General features: G+C 30.8%; 2 protein-coding genes across 51 annotated transcripts in view; both read left to right on the forward strand.

Moving 5' to 3' along the window:
* dennd3a (DENN/MADD domain containing 3a) overlaps positions 1–21,814 on the forward strand; it is a 400,395-nt gene that overhangs the window by 120,327 nt on the left and 258,254 nt on the right. The gene's annotated exons all lie outside the window — the stretch shown is intronic.
* ptk2aa (protein tyrosine kinase 2aa) overlaps positions 1–21,814 on the forward strand; it is a 108,677-nt gene that overhangs the window by 72,646 nt on the left and 14,217 nt on the right. For 19 of the 50 annotated variants that reach the window (XR_015945159.1, XR_015945161.1, XR_015945165.1 and 16 more), the window contains 13 exon segments: positions 3,221–3,318; positions 4,321–4,405; positions 4,952–5,052; positions 5,496–5,611; positions 7,000–7,100; positions 7,668–7,757; positions 9,039–9,243; positions 9,521–9,632; positions 9,754–9,840; positions 12,927–13,049; positions 13,603–13,725; positions 20,504–20,566; positions 21,456–21,495. Coding sequence is in view for 32 of the 50 variants with exons in the window: in XM_088651346.1 (XP_088507472.1) it covers positions 3,221–3,318; positions 4,321–4,405; positions 4,952–5,052; positions 5,496–5,611; positions 7,000–7,100; positions 7,668–7,757; positions 9,039–9,243; positions 9,521–9,632; positions 9,754–9,840; positions 12,927–13,049; positions 13,603–13,725; positions 20,504–20,566; positions 21,456–21,495 (1,344 nt within the window). In the remaining 18 variants the exon portion in view is untranslated. 50 annotated transcript variants of the gene reach the window in all.

The following is a 21,814-nucleotide window of genomic DNA, read 5'->3' on the forward strand; positions in this document are numbered from 1 at the left end:
ATTTATGTATTTATGGCTCTTAAAGCGATAAAATAAACTGAAATAACAAAAAATAACTGTGAATGTAGTTTATATGCATACCTTAAAACAAATTAAGCCAAAACACACTTTTTGAGATGATCACATGATGCTAATACATCACAGTCTTGTTTAAGTGTGGAATCGCATTTTCTCTTACAGTTTCCTTTCCTCAACTTTAGTTGCGCCGGAGCTAATACAGTGACATACTGCTCATTATTATGGAAGCTGCTGCGTGATTGGCTTGCGGCACTCACAAGGCCAACCGTTATTGGTCGAAGCGGCATAAAGTCATTATGATGTCACTCAGTGTTCCATTCCTGCAGACAGACAGGAGTGATACTGTCTAAGGGATACAGCTGCGGATACTCACTTCAGTATAGCATCGTTTTTGTGACCCTGTACAACCATAATTCACATTTTTACATTACTGTGAGGGTTGGTAAAATTACAAAGGGATTAATAAAAGACAATTTAGTGGGTAATTTAATAAATAATATAAACTATACCCTGTGTAATTACTGCTTTATGATTACTGTGAGGGTTGGGTTTAGGCTTGGGTTAGCATTAATAAAACACAATTTAATTGTTAATTTAATAAATAATGCAAATAAAGCTCTGTATATTTAGTTACTCTGTATAATACATTAGTTAGGGTGGGCCTTAATAAATTACAACTAATAAGCAATTTGATAAATAATTAACTTCTGGCCGCAGCTGTATCCCTTCTAGCAACAACCAGTCAAGACTGGTGTTCTTCAGTCATCCTTTAATGAGACAGCTACTTCCTTAAAGGGACAGTCCACCTAAAAAAGAATGATGATTTACTTACAATTTACTCAAACATTTAGTTTTGTTCCTCCTTTACTATCAAATGTGTTATCTTCATCAATATTTTAGTTTGAATTTAAAAGTATTATCTTTCTCTTCCTAAAGATGTTCGGTGACCAAACTCTTATTTTAATGCATATAACTGTAAAATGAACCAAAGATTACTGTCTATATTCACTGAGAAACTAATATGAATATTGATTTTCAAAGGGGGTGTGCTTATTTATGCTCAGCGCTGTATATCAATATTGAAGTGTTATGGAAAGTAAGGTATGGAGAGTGTACAGCATTATGGGTAATGTAGTTTCTCAGCATTGCTTTCAAATATAAGTTGAATGAATTTGAATTTGTTTTGTGTGTTTTAAATATTTTCTGTTCATCATTTATTGCTCATTTGATTAAGAATTGTTTCTGTTGATGTCTCTTTATAACTTTTTATAATATGCTGAATTCATACACACCTGTATAACCGCTCTATAAGCTGGTTGTGTGACATGTCTGTCCTGCATGCTCTCTCTCATCCCTCTGTGTTTCTCCTTCATCCTGAGCTTTAATCCTGATCTAAAAGGCCAATCTCTCTCTCTCTCTCTCTCTTTCTCTCACTTCTCTTTAACACCAGCCCAATGCTTTGGATTAGACACAGGTAACACATCACTTTCAGTTTCTTCTTATGTTCGCTCTCTCTTCTTTCCCTTTCTCTTCTCCTCTCTGTCTTTCAGTTTTGCTGTGTTTGTGTTGCTTTTAGAAACATGTTCCTTCCATATCATCAACTAATGCAGGTTTTTATATATATATATTTTGTACGTTTGAGTGTGTGTGTGTTTAATGGGAATGGAGCCCAATGATATAAAGCCTCTTTTTATTTATCGCTTTATATTATTTAACTTCTATATTTGACAATTTCTAATATAATTTCTAATCATTCACATTATAATTTATATTTTTATTGCATGGTTATTTGTACATAATTGAGATTTTCTATAAGTAAAAGCCTGCAGTAGTCTTTGATATGTAGCTCAACTATAGATTTTTATTTTCTTAGCTTTTTTTGTATGATTGTGTTTAAAATATATATTTTTTTCTTTCATAAATGATGCATTTGTATTTATTTTTATTTGTTTTAGAGGTTTAGAATAGCTGATTTTATTTTATATATATATATATATATATATATATATTTTTTTTTTTTTTATTTTTTTTTTTATTATCATAATTAGAGTTATATTACTGTAAGGATTTTAATGATCTTCCTCTGTTAATGTTTTATTTTGTGTATCATTATCTGTACATATATTTAAGACCTTTTATTGAACTTTTTATTGATTTATATTGTTTGCTTTAGTCATGGTGGACCCCATGTATTTTGTACGATTTAATTTTAATATTAATATGAGTTTGAAGTTTGTTCACATTTTATATTTTTTAAACAATATAATTTTTATAATATATAAATATATATATATATATCTTTATTCATTTATCTGATGTCAGTTTCTATAGTATTAAATAAAATAAAATAAAAAATAATTCAATTAAAGCTTAATTTCAATTAACTTGTATTAAATTAACTTGAATTAAAAATTAAATAAAAATGTATAAAATTAAAACAAATTTAAAATGTAATTAAACATTAAATTAAAAATTTAATTAAAATGTAATTAAAAATAAATTCAATTAAAAAATAAATTCAATTAAAAACTTAAATGAAATGAAATAAGCTAAAAATTAATACAAAAAATAATCAAACTTAATTAAAAAATAAATTAAATTAAAATAAAATAAATAAAAACTTTAAAATTAAAGTGAATAAAAAAATTATTAAATGAAGAAAATAAATTAAATAAAATATTAAATTGTAAATTAATCATTTTTATAATAATAATAATAATAATAATAATAATAACATAAAATATAAAAATAAGTTTAAAATGTTTTCTTTAATAATTAGTGAATTTTCAGATTTTTGGGAGGGTTAACTATTTGCACTTTTAAAAAGGAACCTGCTTAATAAATAAATAATTATGCACAATTTATTAGATGTGCTTTTGATGTTAATGATTGTATACTAACTTAATAATAGTTATTAAAATGTATGTAGTTTAGGGGAAAAACTACCATCATAATATTGACTTAATAATAAATAATAATGAAAAAAATCTAATAATGATGGTATTGATATAATAATAATGATGATAATAATAATGCTCATATTGTGGTGTTTTCTGCAATGAAAATTGTCCACCATGACTAATCTCTGTTTCAGAGCATCATCTGGAGTGTTTGTTAGAGCAGTAATGTGGTGTTCAGTGTGTGTTCTGCTAATCTTCAGGTTTGTGATGGGGTTTTTTTTCTGGTGTGTTTTCATCTTCAGCTCAGGATTATGAGATCCAGCGGGACAGGATTGAGTTGGGTCGGTGTATCGGTGAAGGGCAGTTCGGTGACGTCCATCAGGGGGTTTACATCAGTCCGGTAAACACTCAATTCAGCATCATTTAGATTAACAATTACTCATTTAGCAAATGCTTTTGTTCAAAGTGACTTACAAGTGAGGATAAGAGAAGCAAACCATCGGAGAGGAAGTTACTTTATGTTTGGTTTAATTTTTAATTTTTATTTTATACTATGTGTTATTTTATTTCAGTTAATTATTTTATTATTTTTAAATTCACTTCATTTTTCATTTTAAATTTAAATTTTATTTTTGTTTTATTTCATTGTATGTTATTTTATTATTTTTATAATATTTTTATGTTGTTATTATATTTTATTTTATACTTTTTTATTTTTTATTATATTTTTATGTTATATTTTATTATATATTTTCTTAACTATTTTGTTATTTTATAGTTTTTTGTAATATTTTATTTTATTTCATAATTTTCATTTCATTTATTTTTTAATTTTATTTTTACATTTTATTTTATTGTATTATAAATATATACATACATACATACATTTTTACATATTTTGTTGGTCTTTTAATTTTACTATATTATGTTATTTTTATTTTTATTATATTATTTTATAATAATTCTTTTTTTTTACAATTTAATTTTATTAAATTTTAATTTTATAATTTTCACTTAATTTTTTATTTTATTGTATTGTATTATATAATATTATTTATGTATTTTTATTTATATTATATTTATTTCTTTTATTTTACTATGATAGGTTATTTTATTATATTTTATTATTATTTAATTTTATTTTTTATTTTATTATATAATTTTGTAATATTCATTTTATTTTTTTATTTAGTTTTACATTTTATTTTATTCAAAATTGTATTACCCACTTGTCTTTTTTTTCTAAATGTTTGCTGAAATGCAGCTTCAGATTAATCTTTTATTGTGTAATCTTGCTGAGTGTATCCAGACTCACTTTGAGCCCTGTGTGTGTGTGTGTGTGTGTGTGTGTGTGTGTGTGTGTGTGTGTGTGTGTGTTTGTGTGTGTGTGTGTTCATGACAGGAGAATCCATCATTATCAGTGGCCATAAAGACGTGTAAGAACTGCACATCAGACAGCGTTCGAGAGAAGTTTCTTCAGGAAGCTCGTGAGTGTTCAACATTTAAATAAATACTAAAATACGTCAATATCATGTCACATTCACACCATTACAGTCCACTGATGTTATTGACGTTATTATCCTGACTGAACATCTGATGCTCAGTAGTGTGTTAATGACAGACGCTGTAGACACAAACACAGCTTTATGCTCCTGTCAGTTTTTCAGTCTACTGTAATGAAAACATCTGAAATACACACTTATGACACACTTTATCATTTTGTGTATGAGTTATGTGTGGACTGAAAAACACTTTATATATATTTATATTGATAGTTTTTTTTTAAATAACAATAAAAAATAATAAATATAAATATATATATATATATATATTCAGATGTATGTAACCAGACAACTGTGGAAGTGAATATTCGTTCATTCATCTGCACTGTCTGGACTGAGTTTGAGGAAGTCTCCACACACATGCACGCACACACACACAGAGAAGTGCAGATCCCACAAAATCAGTGATATTGAGCAAAAGTGTTTTTGCATGTGATGACATGAGAAACTTGTGTGTAATGTATTCATCAGTGACAATGCGGCAGTTTGACCATCCGCACATCGTCAAGCTGATCGGGATAATCACGGAAAACCCTGTCTGGATCATCATGGAGCTGTGCACGCTTGGAGAGGTCAGACACTTTACACTGTTTTATTTTAACTTCATCACTGCAAAAATGCTTTCTTACTTTGATTGTTTGTCTTGTTTCTAGTCCAGATATCTAAAAATTATTAAATCAAGAAGCATTTTCTTTAGTTAAGTGTGTTTTTTAGTAAAACAAGAAAAATAATCTGCAAATGGGGAAGTAAAATAATCTGTTTTTTCCTTTTGACACATATATTTCTTCCCCCATTCGCTGATTATGTTATTTTGCTTGTTTCAAGGCAAAACTCACGTGATTTTGATGATTTATTTCTGAAAACATTGAAATAAGTTTTGCTTGTCCAGAAAATGCTTCTTGATTTTGGACCTTTCGATATTTTGGAAACAAGACAAAATCTTAAGTATTAAAAACATGTTGTGTTGCAACTCATGTAAAAGGACTAACAGAACAGCGCGTGTGTTTGTGTTTAGCTGAGGTCGTTCCTGCAGGTGAGGAAGTATAATCTGGATCTGTCCACACTGATTCTGTTTGCGTATCAGCTGAGCACCGCGCTGGCGTACCTGGAGAGCAAACGCTTCGTGCACAGGTCAGCAGAAACAGCTCTTTATCTCTACACTGTCATTTGAATGAAGGAATGAAAATCAAATTACTGAAGTGTTGCAAGAGTTTTTTTTTCGGAGGGTAAAGTACAGAATGCAGTTTTTGTATTATTTAATTTTTCTTAGATATATATATATATATGTGTGTGTGTGTGTGTGTGTGTATATGTGTGTGTGTGTGTGTGTGTGTGTATATATATATATATTTATTTATTTATATATTGTTTTTCTTTTCTTTTTCATTAACTTATAACCTATTTTAACACATTTTTAAATAATTTTTAGTTTTTTAAATAATTTTTATTATTTGTTTTTATTTTCTTATACTTGTCTCTTTTATTCCTGTTTATGTAAAGCACTTTGAATTGCCACTATGTAAGAAATGTGCTATATAAATAAACTTGCCTTGTTTTATTATTTTTGTCATCAAATATTTTTAATACACAGTTTGGAATTGTATACTGAATTTTTAACTACATTTACTATTTTTTGCATTTTTATTTTTGGCATATGTATGACTATATATATACAACCATATACAACCATATACAGCTATATATATATATATATACACTGTTGAAGTTAGAATTATTAGCCCCCCTGTTTATTTTTTTCCCCAATCTCTGTTTAACAGAGAGCAGATTTTTTTCAACACATTTCTAATCATAATAGTTTTAATAACTCATCTCTAATAACTGATTTATTTGATCTTTGCCATGATGACAGTAAATAATATTAGACTAGATATTCTTCAAGACACTTCTATACAGTTATTGTATTATGACGGTTTGTTTTGGAGACTATCAGGAAACAATATATCTGAAAGGGGGTAACAAATTTTTCTTAAAATGGCTTTAAAAAAAATTAAAAACTGCTTTTATTCTAGCCGAAATAAAACAAATAAGACTTTTTCCAGAAGAAAAAATATCATCAGACATACTGTAAAACATTTCATTGCTCTGTTAAACATCATTTGGGAAATATTAAAAAAATAAAAATAAAAAAATCTAAGAGGGCTAATAATTCTGACTTTAACTGTATGTATGTATGTATGTATGTATGTATGTATATATATATATATATATATATATATATATATATATATATATATATATATATATATATATATATATATATATACATACATTTTTTTTGATGATTATGATGAAGCAGTGAAGAGTGGAGTTTTTTATATTATTTATTTTTTTCTTGAACATTTATGCATCTAACTTTGCCATCAAATAATATTTAATATTAGCAATATTATACTGAGACATTTATATTTTGTATTTATATCAATATTATTACAGACTTTATCCTGCACATTTATGTAAAATTATTATTTAATTATTCCTATTTTTTGTGTTTTCCACAGAGACATTGCGGCCAGGAATGTGTTAGTGTCTTCCATAGACTGTGTGAAACTTGGTGACTTTGGTCTTTCCAGATACATGGAGGACAGTTCCTATTATAAAGGTGATTCAAGCTCAACTCTACTTTCCCAAGCCATTAAAGTTGTCATCATGCATAGCGACAAAGAAAGATGCTAAATTTAGTTTGCACATGATTTAACAGCTTTACATCACATGTGCTGAGAAATGATTATATGTTATAGTTAATGCAAACAGGCTGGCCTCCTTCAGAAACATGTCTGGACTGAGGAAATGGCGCCCTCTGCTGGGCATATTTGATTTCTTTGTATGATAGTTTCATCATCATTAATCTGCAGGCTGCATTTTGCTCACGGAGCTGCGAGAAAATGAATAAAAAGAGCAGAGCTGTGGAAAAATAATGAATAAAAAGAGTGAGGCCATGGTCAAATAAATAAATAAATGAAAAAAGTGCGACTGCTGAGAGTGCAAGCAGCTAGGGACACCGGCCCTCACGGCCAAAAAACAGACCGACCCACCGGGAATTCTCCCGGTCCTCCCGATCAGCCAATTAGCCTGATTGTATGTCTATTAGCTCAATAATAGCTTGTGAAGTTTATGATCATAATGGATTAACTTTAAGTGTCAGTCATGAGCTTTATGTGTTTTCCAGCTTCTAAAGGGAAGCTGCCCATTAAATGGATGGCTCCTGAATCCATCAACTTCCGCCGATTTACCTCCGCCAGCGACGTCTGGATGTTTGGTAAGTTTTCTTTTATTTTGAGCGACTCGTTTTAAAAAAAAATATTTAAACACCTTTAACACATGCCATAAAACATGGTTTCATTTGTGCCTTTGTTTTAGTTTTAATAACTCATCTCTAATAACTGATTTATTTCATCTTTGTCATGATAACAGTAAATAATATTAGACTAGATATTCTTCAAGACACTTCTATACAGCTTAAAGTGACATTTAAAGGCTTAACTAGGGTAATTAGGGTAACTAGGCAGGTTAGGGTAATTAGTCAAGTTATTGTATAGCGATGGTTTGTTCTGGAGACTATCTAGAAAAAAATATGGCTTAAAGGGGCTAATAATATTGACCTTAAAATGGTGTTTAAAAAATTAAAAACTGCTTTTATTCTAGCCGAAATAAAACAAATAAGACTTTCTCCAGAAGAAAAAACATTATCAGACATACTGTGAAAATTTCCTGAATCTGTTTAACATCATTTGGGAAATATTTCAAAAAGAGAATAAAAATCAAAGGGGGCTAATAATTCTGACTTCAACTGTACACACACACACACACACACACACACACACACACACACACACACACACACACACAAACACACACACACACACACACATTTATGATATTTTTGTAATAAATGTTGTGGCTGAAACTATTGATAATAATTTGTTATGAATGTTAGGAAAATTGAAGAATAAAATACAAAATATTAGTTTTTTGTTTAAAATCCTGGACACTTCTCATCTCAAGTTTCATCTTAGATCAGGGGTGTCAAACTCAATTCCTGGAGGGCCGAAGCCCTGCACAGTTTAGTTCCAACCCTGCTCCAACACACTTACCTGTAGGTTTCAAACAAGCCTGAAGGACTCAATTAGTTTGATCAGGTGTGTTTAATTAGGGTTGGAACTAAACTGTGCAGAGCTGTGGCCCTCCAGGAACTGAGTTTGACACCTGTGCCTTAGAACATTTCTGTTATTGGAGATGGAAGTAATGGAAACGTTATACTATATTTAAAGTATTTAATATTTCACAGTGTGTTGTATCAGTCAATTTTATTTTATTTTATTTTAAAAATAATTATTTGGACAGATTTGACTCTAATAGAAGTTATTGTTAAATACATTAATAATGTATTTTAATGTAATTTATTAAATCATTGATTAATTATTCAATAAGTGTATCATTTATTATTAATCACATAAATCTTTTATTTGCATATATAACTATCATACAGTAAGTTTATATGTGATGTGAGACGTGTGCGTGTGTGTGTTTCTCCTGTCAGGTGTGTGTATGTGGGAGATCCTCATGTTCGGCATCAAGCCTTTTCAGGGAGTGAAGAATAACGACGTGATTGGCCGGATCGAGAACGGAGAGAGGCTGGCGATGCCACAAAACTGCCCACCCACACTCTACAGCCTCATGACCAAATGCTGGGCGTACGACCCCAGCAAACGGCCCCGATTCACAGAGCTCAAGACACAGCTCAGGTCAGGCTCTCCTGTGTGTGTGTGTGTGTGTGTGTGTGTGTGTGTGTGTGTGTGTGTGTGTGTGTGTGTGTGTGTGTGTGTGTGTGTGTGTGTGTGTGTGTGTGTGTGTGTGTGTGTGTGTGTGTGTGTGTGTGTGTGCTGATCACAGTAGAGCAGCTGTAGTTCTCTGCTTCTGCCACTAGAGGTCTCTGTTCAGCTTTATGATTGCCACAGTTATGTTTTTTTTATTAAGCGCTGATGAACCGCTGTTTTCATCTGTGTTTTCATCTGTGTGCAGCACGATCCTGGATGAGGAGAAGCTCCAGCAGGAGGAGCGTTTCCGCATGGAGATGAGGAGGCAGGTCACCGTGTCCTGGGATGCCGGAAATTCAGACGAAGCTCCTCCTAAAGTGAGAGCCGCTCTCATTTACAGCACTACAACATCTACAGCATGGAGAGATATCACACATGTGTAGTATCTGCTGAAATAAGTGTACATGTGTTCACAGTAGTTTGTATGTTTCATCACAGCCCAGCAGACCTGGTTACCCGAGTCCTCGCTCCAGTGATGGTTATTTCCCCAGTCCTCAACATGCTGGACAACATAATCACTATCAGGTAACATCACACACACACACACACACACACACACACACACACACACACACACACACACACACACACACACACACCTATATGATGAGGGGCAATGAATTTTTATATATTATATATTTAAGATTTTTATAAAAGCATAATTCATTGATGTTATTTTTGGGATTTAAACAGATTTCTGTGATTTATTTTTATTTTTTATGTTTTTTTAAATGTTGACCCAAAATAATTGCGGAAATTCAAGTGTTTTGTTTGAAAATACAAAATACAACAAGCAAAGATATTAAGACAGGAATATATTTCAGTTCTGTAATTTTATTGGCATCGTAATAATAATAATATAATAAATATAATAAGTATAATTATGATATTTCATAATAATATATCAAGTTAAGTCCTGTGATTTTATTGGTGTAGTAATAATACTAATAATAAAATAATAAATATAATAAGTTTAATTATTATATTTCCTAATAATATAAATAATATATTTCATAATAATATATCAAGTTAAGTCCTGTGATTTTATTGGTGTAGTAATAATAATAATAACAAATATAATAAGTTTAATCATTATATTTCCTAATAATATAATAATATAAATAATATATTTCATAATAATATATCAAGTTTAGTCCTGTGATTTTATTGGTGTAGTAATAATACTAATAATAAAATAATAAATATAATAAGTTTATTTATTATATTTCCTAATAATATAAATAATATATTTCATAATAATATATCAAGTTAAGTACTGTAATTTTATTGGTGTCATCATAATATAATAAATATAATAAGTATCATTATTATATTTCATAATAATATATCAAATTAAGTCCTGTGATTTTATTGGCATCATAATAATAATAACATAATAAATATAATAAGTATAATTATTATACTTCATAATAATATATCAAATTAAGTAGTGTAATTTTGTTGGTGTCAGATTAATAATAATAATAATAATAATAATATAATAGGTATAATAAGTATAATATTATATTTCATAATAATAAATCAATTTAAGTCCTGTGATTTTAATAATAATAATAATAAAATAATAATACAATAAATATAATAATATAATAAATATAAAAAGTATAATAATATTTTACAGTGCCGATTCCTGCAGTAGCAAAGTATTTTTACACTGATTTGCTTTATTGTTTAAAGCGTAAATAAAATAAGATCTTTAATTGTAATTATTGTTGTGTAACATGTAGTTTTTATTATTTTTATTTATTTTTGTTGTTTATACATTTATTTCATTATTATTAATCATTTAATGATTTTAAACATTTTAGAAGTGAAAAAAGAATGCTATTTGCTGGGCTGTTCTTTATAGTTTTTTTAACACACAACATATATACAAATACTTTCCATCGAACCAAAACATCCCATAATAAACATTCAACAAACACTTCAGACACGCACCACTGCTGTCTACACAAACACACTAGCGTTAAGAAGAGAGAGAGTGTGTGTGTGTGTGTGTGTGTGTGTGTCTGTGTGTGTCTGTGTGTGTGTGTGTGTAGTTCAGGATTCACAGCTCCTTCATGACAGCAGGCATTTCCTGTGTGTGCTCAAACACTCCTGCTCTATTGTTGATTCCAGATACACTCCCAACAGCTGAAAAACACACACACACACACTCTCTCATATACATACACAGACACATAAGCACACATATACTCACATACACACGTACATATACATACATGCAGTACACACTGTTTCACACATGCACATATACACACGCTCACAAACATATGCAAAGACACACACACATGCACACACACTAGTACTCACAAATATACACACACATATGTACACACACAGGTACTTATACACATATAGACTCACACACAGATAATCATATCTATCCATATAGGTACTCACACATACACATTCACACACATTCATACACACACACACACACACACACACACACACACACTTCTCTGCTTGTATACCATATAAGGCTGTAGTGCTGGATGAGCTGCTGCTTTCTGCATCATTAGTGTGTGTGTGTGTGTGTGTGTGTGTGTGTGTGTGTGTGTGTGTGTGTGTGTGTGTGTGTGTGTGTGTGTGTGTGTGTGTGTGTGTGTGTGAGCAGCTCCGAGACGCTCCGGGGGTCTTAAAGATGACATTTCACAACACATTTCAGCTCTGCAGTGCAGCATTAATAAGCACAAGAGGAATTTAAACAGAGAACAAACACATGCTGCAGTTTTCAGAAGGAGAATTGAAGATTTCTGCTGCTGTTTATCAGTAACTGTGTTTCCACAGTCAGGCCTGAAGCCGATCTGCGTCTCACACACCATTCAATCAACATTTAGGACAGTTAAGATGAGTTCAAAAACACACTTTCAGACACCTGAGAGACGAAAAGCTAACAGCTAGCGTTTGCTCAATCCATTTTAAAAAGATTAAAGATATAAAAGAAAAATCAGCTGGAAAATGACCTGAAATTAATTTAAGTCTAATTTAAGTCCTACTTATTTTATTTTATTTTTATTTTTTATTATTATTTTTATTAGTTTTTTATTTTATTGTATTTATTTTGTTTATTTTATTTATTTTATTTTATTTATTTATTTTTATTTTATTTATTTTTATTTTTATTTATTTAATTTTATTTATTTATTTATTATTTTTAAATTTTTTACTTATTTATTTTTTAGTAATTTTATTTTGTTTTATTTGTTTATTTATTTTATTTATTTTTATTTTATTTTTTATGGATTTATTTTTATTTTATTTATTATTATTATTTATTTATTTATTTATTTTACATTCTTACTTATTTATTTTTTATTTTATTTTATTTTTTATTATTTTATTTATCTATTATTTTTTACATTTTTTTTAATTTATTTTATTTAATTTTTTTATTATTTACATTTTTTTTTATTTAATTAATTTTTTTCCTATTTATTTTTTTTTTTAATCTTTATTTTATTTAATCAATATTTTTTGTTTTTTTATCTATTTATTTATTTATAATTTTAGTAATTTTTATTTAATTTAATTTAATTTATTTATTTATTTTATTAAAATGTTCCGTCTTCTCCTCCTTTGTCAAGGGCTCCGGATATCCTGCAGCTCATGTGTCCAGTCCAGGATTCCCAGCGCAGACGTCCATCCTCGACCCGCTTGAGAGCTGGAACCACCGACAGGAGCCTCCCACCTGGCCTGCAAACGCGGAGGTGAGTGGAGGAGAAGTGGAGAAGTGATGGTCTTGTGTGTGTGTGTGTGTGTGTGTGTGTCAGGAGTAGAATAATTCAGTGTATCATGATAATGAACATGCACAATATTGATATCATGGGCACTTCAAAATACTGTCAAAATGAATGTATTATTTAATCTCATAGAGTATTTCTACACTGTATTTGTTGTGGTGTTCATAACAGTGCCAGATGCTTGGAGAAATGGTTTTAGCTTAATCTCAAGTCAAACAGGATCATGTTCACTTGTTAATCTGACCCATGACATTTTCAACTTCTTAGTTACTGCTCAAATGGGGTCATAATCCGATTAAGTCATTATTGTCTTATTGAATAAATTAGTTAATATCTAAAAAATATTTGTTTTATCATTTAATAAAAAAGTCATTGTAATAAATCTGTCTTTTTCTCCCTGTTGATATTAGAGCTTATTTAATTAAGTTAAATTGGTTGAAACATTTATAAAAGCTGCAGCAATTTATCGCAACCCTTAAAGGGGTCAGTATTTTAAGTGTGTACTGTGTGTGTGTGTCAGGATGGAGCCGCTGTGGGCCGCACTCAGCCCATGAACACACACCTGATGGAGGAGACGCTCATCAAACAGCAGCAGCAGATGGAGGAGGACCAGCGCTGGCTGGAACAGGAGGAGAGCTTCCTGGTACTCGCACAACACCAAACAAACAAATCTAAATATATTCAATATTATATATATATATATATATATATATATATATATATATATATATATATATATATATATATATATATATATATATATATATATTTATATATATGTATGTATGTATGTGTGTGTATGTATGTATGTATGTATATATATATATATATATATAGAAGGAAACTGTAATATTTACTGTCGTATGTACATTTTATTTTCCGTCAATAATAAATAATAAAATTTAAATAAGTTTAATAAAAAAATTATTATTATTATTTTAAGCCTGGTATAGTGGATTTTTTTAAATAAAACAATAAACTTAAATATTTACATTTTAACATTTAAAAAGTTCTAAAAAGTTATACTTGATGCATATTATTTATTCTCAAATACTAAAATGTTTATTATTATTACTATTAAAAATGTATTACTAATAATATTTTAATTTATAGTGAAAAAATCAAGCCTTGGGGCGTCGCGGTGGTGCAGTGTGTAGCACGATCACCTCACGGCAAGAAGGTCACTAGTCAATCAAGTGCTTTCGATAACTTGCAATAAGTGTATTGCAGTGCTGAGGAGGAATTTTGACCCACTCATCTTTGCACAATTGTTGTGATTTAGATGCATTAGAAGGGTTTTCGAGCATGATCTGCATTTTTAATGGCATGCCACAGCATCTCAATTAGATTCAGGTCAGGGCTTTGACTAGGCCACTCCAAAGTCTTCATTTCATTTTTCTTCAGCCATTCCGAAGTGGACTTGCTGATGTGGCTTTGAATCACACCACTGGAAATGAAATTGCACAGCATTTAAACACAATTGTTTGGGGTGGCACGGTGGCTTAGTGGTTAGAACTGTGGCCTCAAAACAAGAAGGTTGCTGGTTCGAGTCCCGGCTGGGCCACTTGGCATTTCTGTGTGGAGTTTATATGTTCTCCCCGTGTTGACATGGGTTTCCCCCACAGTCCAAACACATGCGCTATAGGGGAATTGATGAACTAAATTGGGCTTAGTGTATGTGTGTGTGTGAAAGAGTGTGTATGGGTGTTTCCCAGGGATGGGTTGCAGCTGAAAGAGCATCCGATTATATAAATAAAATAAAGTTAATTGGCTTATGTCATTATAATCATCAATATTCCTCCAGTGCCACTATATTGCATAATACTGGATAATACTCCCACTATATTAATATAATCCAGGAGATTTCCCCAAATGCTCTTGATGGATGTTTTTGGAGTGTAGAAATGAGAAGTGAGTGTTTGGTGTAGCGGCTGATGTGGGATCTTTGGCCTGTTGATCAGTGTTTCATTGTGTTTGGCTTCAGTTGTTGTTGTTATTGAAGATAGATAGAAGAAGAGATGGAACTGGAGAAGTGATGATGATGATCTCTAATACACTCTTCAAAACAGAGCTATAAATCTGTGAGCACCTGCTCTTCACTAAAACACTCTTACTGCACCAGTTGATTCGTGACATTTAGAAACTAGCCTTTACTCTTTTTTTAGTTTCATTATAAAAGGTAATGTTAAATATGCAAATGAGGCATTTTTTAATATATGCATTAATTTGCATAAATTTCTAGCACATATGCATTTGCTCTTAACGTTGGATGGAGTCTGGTTCAAAGATTTTAGTTTTTTTAAGATATTAGAGTCTACGTTTTTTTTCAGAGAGGATTCTGGCTATCTCTCTTAATTACTATAAAATTATGAAAATACTAAATAATAACAGGTAGAAAACTTTTTGTAGATTAAAATTTAGTATTTAATTAGTTTAAAATCAGGATATAATCAGTTTTGTAGCATATCAAGCTATACACACTCATATTACTGTAAACTGAAATCTGGTGAGCAAAATAATTATAATCTGCACATATCAAAATATCATAGTTTTTCATGTTTTTTCTAAATATTATTAGCTATCTGGAGAAAAAAAAAGTCAAAAATCTGGTCATCCTAGTGCCTACATTAGTGCAGCAATTAGTTTTTGTCATTTTATTTTTCTTTTATTTATTTATTTACTTTTATGATTGTTATTATTATTATTATTATTTTAATTATTAAAGTTGTTCTTTTAAAAAAATTTAAACATTTATTTGTGATTATTTTCTCAAGCTTTAACAAAACATTTTGTACAATCAAGATTGTAATCCTCCCCACCCCCCCACCCCCCATTTTTAAACATTAACGTCGAAATTAATTAGCAAACAAATAAAATTCAAATACAATTACAACAAAAATAGATAAAAATATAGCAAAATGGAAAATATTTTTGATAATAATAATAAATAAATAAAAAGATTAAAATAATAATAATAATAATAATTTAAAAGATTTTTTTATAAAATAAAAAATAAACTTTTAAAAAATATTTTAAATATAATGACCTACAGTGCATGATAATACAAAGCAATAATCTGATACATTTATAGTGGTCTTTTACATTATATGAAACCAAACCATATTGGTGATCACAGTTAAACCTGCACAGATTGGCTCAGTGGTTAACACTGTGGCCCCACAGTAAGAAGGTCGCTGGTTCGAGTCCTTGCAGGGTCAGTTGGCATTTCTGTGTGGAGTTTGCATGTTCTCTCCGTGTTGGCGTGGGTTTCCTCTGGGAGCTCCGGTTTCCCCCACAGTCCAAACACATGCACTATAGGGGAATTGATGAACTAAATTGGCTGTAGTCAACGAGTGTGTGTGTGAATGAGTGTGTATGGGTGTTTCCAAGAACTGGGTTGTGTCTGGAAAGGCATCCGCTGCTTAAAACATATGCTGGAATAGTTGGCGCTTCATTCCACTGTGGCGACCTCTGATAATAATAATAATAATAATAATTTTATTCATATAGCGACTTTCCAGAGCCCAAGGACACTTTACAAAATAAATAAAGGGACTAAGCTGAATGAAAATGAATGAATGAGTATGATGTACTGTATTTATTATAATATGAGAGTATGGAGAGTTTGGAGAGTGTGTGTTGTGCAGTCTGAAAAGCTCGTTCGAGACACTCTGCTGCTTCTTTCCTTCAGAGAAAAGCATTTCCTCTTTTCCTCAATCAAACACCAGAGCAGAGCTTTGCACGTCTCAGAAGCACACACCATTCCCACAAACCCTGAGTGCCAAATGAAGAGTCTGCCAGTGTTTCAGCTGACAGAGAGAAATATTACAGCTAAACACTCCTCCAAATCTGCAGCTTCAGCCTGCGGGACGAGCGTCTGCGTGTCAGATCTACTTAGAGTCAATTAAACACTCTGAGAGAGCTCAGGACACAGGGAAAATCCACACACTGAGAAAATAACACACACTGCAGGCAAAATCACAGCTTTTCAGTGCAATATGGAGATTTGGGGCTCTTCATGTTGTTTTTCAGTCTAATTGAAAGAAAAACAAACAAAATAAACACCAAAATATACTAAATAAAGGTTTTTTATTCAACTGATCCATTTTTGTCTGTTTTCATTCATTTATTTTCTTTTTGGCTTAGTTCCATATTGATCAGGGGTCGCCACAGCGGAATGAACCATCCCTTAGGGCTGTTTATGCTAATGAGGGAGAGATGGTCACTAGTGGGTGGGGCTTTCCCCCTCTGATGACACGTACAAAGGGAGAATGTCAATCAAAGTGTTTCTGCAGACGGCTTTATCAAGTCTGATTATAAACACTTTGAATTACTAGGAAGTAAACGTGTCTATAAAAGTAAACTTGCATTGCAAATCTTCTTTTTTGGGAACACTTTAGCTTGTAGATTATATATAATACCAATAATTGCCTTTGTGACTGGTCAGTGGTCATATTTATTAATGTACTAAAGTAAGATGCTGTAAATGGAGATGTGAAAAGCAAATTAAAAAGCATCACTGAATGGAAAGTGGAGCGCAGTGCATTGTGGGATGCAGAATTCCACACAGCTGTGTTTCTGGAAGATGAAGAGGTTGATCTGGCTTTTCCATAGACACACACAAACACACACACACACACACGCACACGCACACACACACGCACACACACGCACACACACACACACACATTTACATACTGAACATTACTGTCTTTAAAAGCACTGTGTGATTGAGACCAGCAGCTTTGTGTGTGTGTGTGTGTGTGTGTGTGTGTGCGTGTGTGTGTGTGTGTGTGTGTGTGTGTGTTAGTGTGTGTACACATGGGTTGAGGAAGGCAGTAAGAATTTAGAATTTTTGCATCGTTTTTAGCACATTATACTTTACAAAATACATTATTTTGAGGGAGAGAGGGAGATCAAACTAATCAGAAACATTATTACAAACCCTCTGAATGAATCAACAGGTGTGTATGTTATTTTTCATCATCTTTTATTAATCATATTATACTTCTTTTGTTTGTGTATGTATTTATTGAATTTTTAATAGTTTTGTTTCTCGTTGTACAGTTGAAGTCAGAGTTATTAACCCTCATGGTCACTTCTAATTCTTTTACAGTTTTCCCCCAAATGTTTTCTGCACATTTCTAACAGCTGCTTCTCACTCAGGGCTGTTTATGCTAATGAGGGAGAGATGGTCACCAGTAGGCGGGGCTTTCCCCCTCTGATGACACGTACAAAGGGAGAATGTCAATCAAAGTGTGTCTGCAGACGGCTTTATCAAGTCTGATTATAAACACTTTGAATTACTAGGAAATAAACGTGACTATAAAAGTAAACGTGCCTTGCCTAAAAATAAATGAATACATTTGTACTATTAAAAACTGTTTAAACACCTTATTAATGTGATTTTTGCACAATAATTCCCCTTTAAAATCCATTAAGTTGTATGTCAGATGATAAAAAGCAAACTTGGCTCTGATTTTTGCCATTATTTAAGCTCTAAAAGGCAAATTAGGACAGACTGAAACTCCACCTCTCATTTCTGAGAGAGAGAGAGAGAGAAAGAGAGAGATAAAGAGAGAGAGAAAGCAAGAGGGAGAAAGTGAATGAGTGTGTGTGTGTGAGAGAGAGAGAGAGTCATGTGAAGGAGTCAGAGGGAAGAAAAGCGAGTTTATCAGTCTGACAGCAGCAGACGGAAAGAGCACACACACTCACACACACTCATGGACACACACACCAAGCGCTCTATCCTGGGGCGCTCTAAATGCAGGATGCATCTCTTCAAGTTCTGCTTTGGAAAGACGGTAACTGAGCTTATTTAGAGAGCGATGGGTTTGTTTCGAGATGTTCTTCATGTAGTTCTCTGTTGTTGAGCTGTTTTTGATGCCTTCTGGAGCAGTAACTGCTGAGATGTTCACTTTCTCTGTGTTTTTGTTGCTGCTTTTTGTGGTCATGAGAGATCTGTCAATACAGAAGTGGATTTAATTTTATTGTTTTATGGAAAAATTTGTCGAATTTTTTTTCTTCTGTCAATACAGAAATTTACTTTTTATTTATTGTTATTATTTTCCATAAATATGTATGTATATAAATGAGGTGTTTAAAAGTTATGGACATTTTTAAAATGAAAAACAAACAAACAAATTAAACGATATTCAATTAAAAACCTGTTGAAAACATTGACGATTTAATTTTTAGAGTTTCAGAAATGTTGTGCAAAATAATAGAGCATTACAGCAAGCATAATAATAATATAGCATGAAAAACATTAAACATGAACATTAAAGTAATTAATAAAATGGTGTATGTGTAATTATATGTATGTATTGTATGTGATGTGTAATTGTTGTTTTTGTGATTAGTATGTATTTTCTGTGTGCAACTTTTTTAACTTTGCTCTTTTTAAAGCCTGAAAATTTTCTAAAGAGAAACAAATGCTGCTTACATTATATTTATAATAATAATTATATTAATAGAGTTTAATATTAACTTGTGTTTAGTGACAATTGACTCATTAGATTAATTTCTATGCACAATTGAAAAAAGAATACTTTGAAAAAAAGTTAACATTTTATTTTTATTGTTAATTATTATATTTTTGTTTATTTTTTATTATTGTTATTTATTATTATTATTATTATTATTATTTTAATATCATTATTGTTAATTATTGTTGTTGTTGTAGTTATTATTTTTTTATTTCATTATTATTGTTATTATTGTTATTTTAATATTATTATTGTTTATTATTATTGTTGTTGTTATTATTTTTTATTTCATTAATATTATTATTATGTATTATTATTATTATTTTATTATTATTATTGTTTATTATTGTTGTTGTGATTATTATTTTTATTTTATTATTATTATTTTAATATTATTATTGTTTATTATTATTGTTGTTGTTTTTAGTATTTTTATTATTCTTTCATTATTATTATTATTATTTTAGTGTTGTTATTATTATTGTTTATTATTATTATTATTATTTACTATTATTATTTTTATTGTTGTTGTTGTTTATTATTATTATTATTATTATTTTATTATTATTTTATCATAGTTTAATATTATTATTGTTGTTTTTGTTGTTTATTGTTATTATAATATTATTATTGTTGTTGTTGTTTATAATAATAATTATGATTATTATTATTATTATTATTTTATTATTATAATTATTATTATCTTATTATTATTATTTATTGGTATTATCGTTTTAATCGAGTAATCAATCACACATTTGAGTAGAAACGTACTGGAAATTCATCATTTGTGTGATGAGAGATTGTTTATGCTTGAGGAATGATGATGATGATGATGATGTAATCAGCTGAAGGTTTCTCTCATATATCTATGGCTGAGTGTTTTCCTAAATGCCGCTCTATTTATGTGAGCTCTGGCTTGTGTTTGTCCAGAAGCCGGAGTCCAGGAACTCTCGCAGCAGCATCGACCGTGAGGACGCCGCTCTGCAGACCCCGGTGAGTTCCCAGCATGCCCTGCATGTGTCTGTGTGTTTATTTCTGCACTCAGGGAAATTCACATGAGCTGTTTCTCACTTCCTGTCAGTCTCACAGGCAAAACCACAACCTTCAACACTCAGAAGAGCACATTTACAACTCTTTACCTAAAGTTTGGTCCCAATTTATATTGTATTCGCTTACACTGTGTATATGGTGGTACATTTGTATTTATGATTCATTAAATACATTCATGTAATTGCATTTGTAATTCATTTCTATTACTACATCTTTAATTACACTGTTGGCCATCCCTTGCAACCTAATCCTGCCCAGACCGCCCAAACCTTCCCATTTACTACCTTAAGAGCACCACCAGTGTTCTGCAGTACATTATGAATACAGTAAGTACATTGTATTCGTTTTTTGACGCAAGTACATACTGGTTAAAGCCATTTAATCTTCTATTTTAAGCTGCTTTGACACAATCTCCATTGTATAAGCGCTATAGAAATAAAGATGAATTGAATTAAGCTGGTGTCAATGTAGCCTGAGAGTCTGAGAGTAGACATAGCGGAGCGAGGGTAAATTACAGGGGCGTTCTGGGTGTTTTGTGAGTCAGAAGTGCCATCCTGATCTCTGACTGATCTAATGAGTGAAAAACAAGCTTCATCACTACAGACAGTCTGATCTACAGCTGTAATTACACACACACACACGCACACACACACACACACACACTAGACTCAATGGGTGAATCTTTTTTGGATTTGTGCTTGAAATATGCCTGGCTCTCCCACAAACTACCCACAATTCCACAGGGCCCTGGTGGGCAGCAGGAAGTCGGTCTGCATGAAAGCCAGCGGGAGCTCATTTAACACTTGTTGTTTGTGATTGTGTTTTCTTTCAGATGGGAAAGCAGCACGTTTACCAGCCCGTGGGCAAAACCGGTATGAGCAATCTCAGATTTATAACACTAGAAATATACAGCTCATGTGGGAAAATTAGTAAAACTTATAATAATTAGCTTGTGGACTGATGTGACAGTTTTTATTTATTTATTGATTTTTTGCAATCATTTACAGCAGGTTTTATAATACAACATAAGACAGAATTATTAATAATTTATAAATAAGACAGAAATTACTGTCAAAACCACAACCTTTAACACTTAATTAATTAATTACTTGGAAATAAAACCCTGAAAATGGTGATTTTTAGAAAACTCATGGATATTAATGAAATCTTTAATAGTTTTTACTGTTATTA

This window comes from Danio rerio, chromosome 19 (genome assembly GCF_052040795.2).
Source record: "Danio rerio strain M-AB ecotype USA chromosome 19, GRCz13ab, whole genome shotgun sequence".
NCBI classification, from domain to species: Eukaryota; Metazoa; Chordata; class Actinopteri; order Cypriniformes; family Danionidae; genus Danio; species Danio rerio.